The sequence below is a fragment of the Bacillus rossius genome, chromosome 1 (genome assembly GCF_032445375.1).
Source record: "Bacillus rossius redtenbacheri isolate Brsri chromosome 1, Brsri_v3, whole genome shotgun sequence".
In the NCBI taxonomy this organism is placed as follows: domain Eukaryota; kingdom Metazoa; phylum Arthropoda; class Insecta; order Phasmatodea; family Bacillidae; genus Bacillus; species Bacillus rossius.
In genome coordinates this window covers 97993531-98003435 of record NC_086330.1, presented here as the reverse complement: position 1 = coordinate 98003435, position 9905 = coordinate 97993531, and the positions used below count along the sequence as shown (strand labels likewise).

At 31.4% G+C, this 9905-nt stretch overlaps 1 protein-coding gene across 1 annotated transcript; it reads left to right on the top strand.

Annotated features, from left to right (window-relative positions):
* The first annotated feature begins 1235 nt into the window (after window positions 1-1235).
* Window positions 1236-8803, top strand: LOC134529349 (histone-lysine N-methyltransferase EHMT2-like). The gene is made up of 3 exons (XM_063363317.1): window positions 1236-1287; window positions 5098-5197; window positions 8024-8803. The coding sequence occupies exons 2-3, from the start codon at window positions 5111-5113 to the stop codon at window positions 8597-8599; spliced, it is 663 nt and encodes a 220-aa protein (XP_063219387.1). The 5' UTR covers window positions 1236-1287; window positions 5098-5110; the 3' UTR covers window positions 8600-8803.
* Window positions 8804-9905: the final 1102 nt, after the last annotated feature.

The following is a 9905-nucleotide window of genomic DNA, read 5'->3' as shown; positions in this document are numbered from 1 at the left end:
TATTTCATTTGTATCTCAAAGTAATTTTTTTTTAAATAGTTTGTTTTATGATTATTCCTTCGCCTCATTGGAACTATTATTACATTGTTGATGATTTGTCTCCAGAAAATAGCTACTGCATTATAAGCGCCTTATTCACTATCAGTTTATAATCCAGACCTTCTGTTACCATATTTGCCATCATACTGAAAAGGTATGCCTGGTTAAATACATGCGTTCAAAGAACTTAAAAAACGTCTGAATCAAAAAGTGTAACGTTGCTTGATATTTAATCTCAGGTATCTCAATTTTAAAGTTTTTGTTGTTTTATTTGTAGATTTAAAATTAAAATCAGTTTTTTTCATCTTTTAGTTTGAGGCATACTAGTGACGTATTCACGAAGAGGAGCATTTAAAATGAGCACTAAGAGAGTGCTCTGCTGTAGCAAGGCACGTGTACATCAGATAATAATCAGCTTATAACCTACATGCCTATAAAATCCAATATGAATAATTTTTGAAAATATTTAAAAAAAAATTTAATTCCCATAATCCAATTTAGAGCTTAAGAATGTAATAAAATCCAACGCTAATGACAAGCAAAATAGAGGGACATGATAAATAATAATTAATTATAATACATGTAAGCATATGCTTATAATGACGACTGAATAATTGTGTTAAGAATATAAATATTGTGAAGAGCCAAATAATTAGACAAAAGCATGCATGTGTAGCATTTAGCAATGTGAAGCTATATGATAAAAGTTTTAGCCATTGAAACTATTTGACCTTCTGGGAGAAATTGTAGTTATTATTAAAAATAAGAGCCTTCCGTCTCCCCGAAAACGATATAATCAGATTTTTACACACGCGAAGAAGTTAATGCTGGATTATTATATGAAAAGAATTTGCTATGTAGATTGTAAAACCAACTGTTATTTTTCCGGATGTGCAAATCAAGCTGGCTCAACCCAGGATTCGAGTGCTGGTTCTTTTGATTGCAAATCCGTCAATATTCAGCCAAAACTCTCTAACTTTTTAGGGTAATGTGTTACGAAACAGGAAAATTAAGCGTACGAGGAAAACGTGGATTCGGAGAATAGTGACAGCTAGTACGTTTTTTACTTGTTTTTAAAACCTTTATCAGCTATTTCAATGCTATTTGTACCATAGCCTTTTGACACTGAATTTTTTATTATTGCAATGACTTACAGATGTCCGCTTCTATAAAATAGTATTATCTGCTACCCTGCAATAGTAGAGCCTTGGCATTGTTGAAAGCTACATCCTCACGCTCAAAATACAGGCAAGTCTCGCTGAATCAGTTCTAAAATCTTGGTGTAAAAATTATTTTTTAAAAGTTTAAATTTACTTTTAATAAACACGTGCTAGAAAGTAATTTATAAGTATACAAATAAAAGTAAAAAGGTTTATTATTGAAATATTCTTTATATGCAAATAATAAATAATTAACTTAAATAAAAAGGTAAAATGTAATAATATTTTAATTAAACTGGCACTTGACTAGCATTACAGTAATAAGGAATATCACAGACCTTTAATTAAAATTGTTATAAACAAATATTTTCTGTTACTTTGTGTTGAATTCAATCTTATTCTCATTCGTATATTCTGAATTATATAAAATATTTTTGTTTTCTATTCAACCTAGGATACGGATTTATCGTAATTAAAATTTTTAATTAATTATTTAATTAATAATTTTAGGATTTCTTCGTCTTCTCTTTTCTTCCGCTAGCTCTACAAACAAAATGTTCATGTACATGCTGAAACTAATTGGACCAGCCATACATTGAAACAATAAAAAAAAATTATATATATTTTCCATTATAATTACTTTCTTGTTCAGATTTACTCATCACCTAGTCAAGTGTGTTAAAATTTAATAGCCTGATTATCCAAATTTGTAATCAAGAAGTAACATATTCAGAAATTTCTAAAATCTGGTATCCAGTACTTTTAATAACCAATATGGTTTTATGTGTATGATGCACTGCATTTTACATAAAAACTAATAGTTTTATCGCAATATATTTTTTTTAATCATTAAAAATAAGGTTTTAATGAGGTTTTCCTTTATTTTTGCTACTATTAACATTACAACATTTTATTTAAAATTCAATTTTTTTTCTTTATTACATTTTAATTAAATATTTATTTTTAAATCTTACTTCCATCTAAATAAAATCATATTACGTCTCGTGTTCCCAGGGGAATTGGTGTTAATAAAAATAGTCTCTAGCTAAATAAGCTTTCCATTGTTTATATAGTGTGTGAAAAATCTATAAAACCTACAGATAAATAAGATTTATACGTAAGAAAATGTACTTTTTCAAAGAACTAGCCTTAATATGGCAATTTTATTTTCTGGTCTTGGAAACACGACTTATATAGCAGAACTCACCAGGCCACATCTACCAATATACCACATAGGAAGCAGCCTATAGGCCTGAGCCACGAAAATGTGTGAAAATGCAAATGTAAAAGACGTCGACACATTTTATTGCGTGGACCAATTGAACTGAGTGGACAACTGATATGAACTGAATCAGCGTGAGGAAACTCGATCCCTTAACGTGATGTGCAAACTAAAGAGGCCGCGGAGAAATAGCTGTCAGAAAAACTACAAGATGATCAATCTCCCTCTTCCTGTTGAAATTCAGGAAGTAATTTGAATTGGATTATAACATTTCTTTATTTCGTGTTTTGGTTATTATAATCATATTTTAATTGTTTTCTCTTAATATGTATGCTGACAGTTCAATATCGTTATGAATATATTTTCATAACAACAGAGTAAAAGTATCGCTGAAAAAAGACCCTTTTTGTGTAAATTATTCTTAAATGACTGCCGTAAATTACTAACTAATAACAATAAAACAGAGGAATTTAAAAGCGAAAGTGCCAAACTAATGAATGCACATGAATGGTTCCCTTTGGACCTGCTCTAATTAAAATGTTCATTTACACAATTACATTTGTTTGTGGCCAGTATTTACGACACCAAGTAATATAGACTACTGCATAAAAATGTGAGCCATATCACTTTAAAATCTTCACGGTTATCTATTTCACTACAATTTTTACAATCAAAGTGATACAAGTTATAAAATAAATTACAAAAATATTGTCAATGAAACCATAAAATGTTCATAGCTCTGTTTTTGCTTCTACCAATGGACGTGTCTACTCCAATGTATTCAAACATTTTATCCCGAGCACGCTCACACTTTAATCATAGTAGTTATTGCAATTGGAAAAATGCTGATGCACTTATGGTTAAATAAGAAACTTCTAAACACCACCTCTATATAGTTTTTTTTTGCTTGACGCTCTATAGAAATGGGGCATATTGATCAACAATTGACATAATAAGCAGGTGATGTAGCAAACTACTGGCGTTAAATTCTAAGGAGTTTCTAAAAATGTGATTGCTTTTATCAGTGGAAGAGGTTTATCATTTTGACGGGAAAGTCATAAATTGACTTGGGTCTTATAATTAAACGTTATAAATGGGACTTCAGATTTTCAGATATTTAGATAAACGTACCCAGTTGAAAGATTTGTAGCATTCATTACTAATCAGGGTCACAAAAAACTATATATATATATTTCAAGGCTTGGAGAAGTTTTTGGATGAGACTATCAAATAAATGAAAGTACAATGGCCTCCATGCATTTTCTCTGGCGTAAAATAATTCAACACAGTGGGTACCTTGTGCAGTTTGAGCGCTGTAAGCTTTTAAGGATTTGTAAAAACTTTACGTTTATTTTACAGCTTCACATATCCTACATAAAGTTCTAACCGTTTGCTTTAAAGAGCAGTAACTGACAAACAAATTCCCGTGCCTAAGAAAGAGAACAACAAAACATTAATTATGCTGAGCAGATGCTACAGAAGCCTTCTTGGGAGGCTTAAATAAATAATTCCCCTTAGGTTTTTTGTGCCTGATGACGGCACACATGCCATTTCCCGAAACGTTGCACCGGTTATTTTGTGTTGTCTATAATATCTGTTTATATTTTCCCTTTTTTGTTCGTATATTCGCTGTTTTGTCTAATTTGTGCTATTTGCTTGCATTTACTGTTTTTGTTTAAACTGTCAGGTCATTATTAGCCTACTGTGTTCGTCTGTGCAGTTATTATATTTTTTATTAATAAATTCCTTTACGGTATTCTTGTGCTTTCTGATATTTAATATTTAATGTGTTCGTCTTTTCTGTCGTCATTGAGTTGTACATAATATCTGTTTAGTTTAATCATTGGTTTTATCTGTTTGATATCAGCTGATTCAAACTTGTTCTCTGTAAGATTATGTTTTAATTATAATTTATTAGTTTTTTTTCTTTATTTTTTTCCATCGCAAGCATTGCAAAACTTCAATGGCAAATGTCCAAGAAATTGTACTAATCAAAAAAATATTTCGAGCCTCAATTCTAGAAGACATGCTTAACGTGGTGGCTTCGCTCAGCATTGGAAGTGATTATTATAAAAATTAATGTATGAAGAAATTAGGTACAAGTAGATTCATTACTACAAAGAGTAGGCGAAATCTAGTTACCCGTTAAAATTATTTGTCAGAATTTTTTCAAGTAGGTACAGTTGATTAGGATAGTGCTTTTTAAATAAAATTTAAGCAAAATTTGTTTTTAGTTATGCCTCATTTTTATCTTGCATTATCCAAACTTGTTTACTTAAAATATTTTTTATTTGAGTAACTTCTTATTGTATATTAGAGAGCATAGAACTTTTTTTTTAATTTTCAGTTGTTCAAAGATTGTAAATAAATCACGTTCATTATCTAAGTAATTTTAAATCATTAAATAATTATTATATCAAAATCAATAATTTTTAAATTAAAGTAAAGTATATATTTGAAGTTTTAAAATAAAGTGTCCCATTTTATAAGATTTAAACTTTAAAAATTTAAAAAATATGCAAATTTACTTTGTGATTAATTTTCAAAATATCTCTTCCGGCAGGGCCCGCACCACAGGATCAGCCTTGGGATCTGCAAAACCTAAATAGGGCCCTGGAACTCACACTGTGTATGTTTGTAAATACATCTTGTGTGACATTTTTGGTTTATTTACAGGACATAAGCAACCATGAATTGCAAGATGGCACCAATTCGTATTTCACTTTTGTTCTTTATGGTGGCTCAGGCAACAGCTTATAGCCTGGATAGAAACATTGTAAGTATAATTTTATAGATTTCAACGAAAGATTTGAAAAGATTCACAGTATTTAAATTGGCTTAGTCAATTAAACACAATGACTCGTGTGTTCTGTTAATAACACAGGTGAGGACAGTTGCTGGAAATCATCACATAGGTTGAATCTTAATAAATTCAGAGCATCAAATAGGCACAATATATTGTTTTGGTTTTATTCATATTTTGACTATAAAGCCGTATAAATTAAAATCTTGAATCAATTTCTTCGTAATTGCAAAAGAAATATCCTCTACCGAATGACTTTTTATGTGTCAAATGACATAATATTTTGATATTCCTACTAAAGTTTTCTTTGCATTTTATTATTTTCGTAAGGGGGACAGAAATTTTTATGTAATATTACAGTTTTTTTATAAATTTTACATTTTCACGAGAATAACTGAACCACTACTAATAACTTTTCGCAGTAATACTGGGTTTAAATTACTTACCCGGGCATTTATGCATTGTGTTGTCCCAATACCTCCAATAGTTAGTTATTTGTAAACCGTTCACAGAATAACATTCCATTTTTAATTTCCCACATAACAAGAATAATTAAAATTTAAAATTAAAATCATTTGAATATTCAACTATTATTTCATTGTTTAAAATAAATATACTTTTTAGTAAACAAATTAAAAATTATGCGCCATTTTTTGTAAAAATAAAATTGATTTTCATATATGCAATAAAAACCATAGCCGTCTGTGGTACAAAGTGACATATGTTTTTGCTATATCTATCTTGTACAAACTATTTCTTAGCAACGGTTTCGAAAAAAAAAAAAAGTTTTGTGACAGTTCAGGAGAGTTTTTTTTTTCTGTGTGAGACTGTAAATAAGTGTTTTCCAAACATAATCTAATCGCATACGCATAAAGGTCAGCCATGTTCTCTTTCTTGTTTGTGGTCAGAGAAATGGGAGGGTAAGGGGCGCATAGTAACACTAGGGGCGTAACAGATTATATACCAATTTGAGTTGATTTCTACACACATTTGTTTTCTATTTTTAATATATGTAATTTTTTTCTTCAGTTTGGTGTAAATTTATTTGTTAAAATTAAGAGTAGTATTTTGTTACTAATTAATATATTAATAATATATAGTGGTGATCATGTTAATATTTTTTTTTTCCTTTTTTGATAGGATATATATTTGAAGCTAAATTATATAATTCATACATTCGCAGGTTTTCTAGAGTAACTTAATGATACATTAGTCATGTATATGGAGCAGCCATGACAATAACATATTTTTTGAATTATTTATTGCAGTAAACTTAACGATGTGAGGTATCATAGCCTTGCTAAAATAATAAATTAAATTTGATCAAAACAGTCCTTAAATAAACTTTCCTTACTATTGTTGGTATGCATTACTTGAAGAGCAAACATGACAATTGTGTGTTAATTACATTGTTTACTGGGCCATTTTTTTGTGCTTAAAAATTCAATTTGATATTTTTTCATCAATTAATTTGAAGTTAGCTGGATTATTACATTATATGTTTTTTGAATTCATATACATAAAAGTATGTATAACATATATTTTTATTTGATCTAATTATCACATTTGAATTTTAAAAAAATTATTTATTTTATCTTTTTGAAAAAAAAAACTAATTTTAACCCAAAAATTTTAACCGTTCATAAGATGTGTGTACACGTCTATAGCAAGGATAATCTAGAGATGCCGTAGTACAAATAATTAAAAATAACCTACAGTTTTGCTAATTTCATCAAGATATGCACGAAATATAAAATTAAGAATACCACTACAAATCATATAAACTAAAGGTCACAAATTATTAAAATACAAATATATTAAAACATTTTTATGCATACCGAAGGTGTATGCCTGTTGTGTAAACTATTTTTTCATGCTCAATGTGCCTGTTAAACACTAACTTGTGAGCACCTGATAACGTTTAATTTAAATTTAAATATATCTTATTTTATTTCACTGTAAGTGTTTAAAACTACAATACCTATGATCGCTAACACAATTTTGCAGTAACCAATCAATTGACAGTGGTTATGTTACAACACATGGTAGTACGTATAATATTTATCTTAAAAATCAGAATAAGAGCTAATTCCTAAAACAAGAGATAAAAAACTTCAGGGTTCTGTCATCTCTTAAATATTTACGTTTGTTGACTCGCCACACCAATTACCCACACAAAATTATCTATAATATTCAGCACAACACGATTCAGCCATGGTGTTTCAGTGTATAACGCTTTTTTAGTCGACGTCTGAAATAGAGTTGGAGGCATGCAGGTTGTAGGTTAGAAGGGATTGTGTGTTCGAGTCCTGGGTAAGACATTGCTGTTGAATCTAGATGTGTAAATTTGGTCACAAATGTATCTCAAGTCCTACAGTTTTAATTTATTTATTTAATTTTATTTTTGCCTTATTGTAAATGGGGATGTTAACGCGTACCGCCTTGTCTTAAACTTAAACACATGTAAACAAACAAAATTCCTTAAAATTCCTTAAAATTCTTCGTCAATAACAAGTAAACAGAATGAAGATGGTTATCATCGTAGTGATTTTAAAATTTTAACAAACATATAATGGTCAGTTTACACGAGTACCTCCAAGAAGTTACAGGTGTGATTCATTGCGAGATAAACCTGGATTTTTTTGCTGTTATGAAACATAGTGAGCGCAGCCAAGAGTAGGTTGTATTCTCGTGCTATATCCGTTTCAACCAATAATTTATTTCGTCAATTCGTCACTCTAACCTCATGCCCTATCATTGTCTATTGATCTCTAGTCAATCGTATCGTGGTGCCCGCAGCTCCTGGAATACAACGTCAGCAAGAACTGGGTCAGTCTGCGCTCGTACCTGATCGCGGCGCTGAGCTACAACAACTCCGTCGCCGCCAAGGAGGCGGAGGGGATCTCGCCGTACGACATCGCGCCGATGTACCGGATCGGGTGGTGGGGCGACTTCTACCTGGCGGAGGAGCTGGCTGTGCCCGAGGGGTGCGCAGACATCACCGACGCCAGTGGCTACGCCATGCTGCACGGCGCGGCGGCAGGCTGCGAGGTCGATGTGGCCATGCAGCTGCTGGCGCGCGGCGCCAACATCAACCAGCTGGATGCCGACAGCAACACCCCGATCATGCTGGCCGTGAGATCCGGCTGCTATGAGATGGTGAAGTACCTGATCCGCCGCGGCGCCCTGTTGGACATCACCAACAACCAAGGTCTCACGGCCCTCCACCCTGCGCTGAGCAACGGGAACCTGCCGATGGTGAAGTTGCTGCTGGATGCCGGAGCCAACGTGGGGAGGAACATCACTCCTATTGAAGTTGCTCAGAGGAACAACCATGTTGAAGTGGTGGCCTACCTCACCCAGAGACTGCTCTAGTCATGAGTGATTGTGATGTACCTTGCGTTCTGATCTTCAAAACTATATTCTCTTAACACTTACCTGGATATCTTTATTTTAAATCCATACGCTGTTAGCGTAGACTATTGCTTAATTTGGTGATATCAAATAAAACAATTGACATTCATATGCTGTACTTTTTCTTATAAGTGTTCCTATCAAATAAATGCTCATATTTATTTATCCGTGCAGTACTGTAATCTTCATTTTAGAGTATAATGAAGTATCAAGTCAGTAAAGCAAAATTTGGTCGTCGCTTAGTTATGTAATTGAAACAAAGTCACTACTTAACTGTCCATACCGTTCGAGAGTGGCATAATTAAATGATAAGTGGTGAGAGGGAAGCATATTTTATCATACATAGACCTTGAACCCATTTTTTGGATACCACAAGGAACGATTCCGCAAAGTTTATTTCACTTAAAACCTAAAACGCGCAAGGCATTGTAAAAACTAAAAAACAATGTGTGTTCAATTGAATTTAAAAATATAAAATTATAGTTTTACATAATTAAAGATTATTTCTTGTTAGTTGTGTACAAACACGGAATTTAAACAATTGTATTTATATAAAAATAATGGAGTTATCGAGTAATTTACATAGTTAAAATAAAAAAAATTATAAAATTTTTAATTTATTTAAATTAAATTAGGAGATATTGAAATGGCTAATTAAATTTAAACTAATTTCACATTTATTTGTTTCATTTTTTAATTTTATTTTACTTCTAAACTAGGTGAAAGTAATTATTTTTAATGTTGTTATTTTCGAATTTGTATTTAGACATTTGCTAGTTCGTGGTTTTATTACAAATATAAGAAAAAACACATAAGAGAACATTATAGATTGATATTAGTAATAATATTTATATTTTTATAATATAAGTTTTTTTGGTCAACTCAGACATCCCATCAAGTTTTTATAAAAAATTAATGTTTTAATTTTACTTGGATAGTTAATCTAATGCCTTAAAACATTTGATAGAACATTCAGTGCGGGACAATGTATAAATTTGGTAACAATTTCTGATTTGAACGTTATCAGATATCGGTGACTATTCGCTGGCACTTACTAGAAGCGAGGAGAAGAGGTAGCGGCTCAAAAGTTAGCCGGCTGGAGTGAGGCGTGGAATTCGTATAAATTCAATAAAGAAGAGATTGTAAACTAGTGATACTAAGCGATAGACTGGAGAGCCGGAGAAAGAACCGAACTCGTGGACCATTTCTAGGAACCCATATTATGGGAGTAGAATGATGAGAATTGCTCCTTCTGGAAATGCACTAA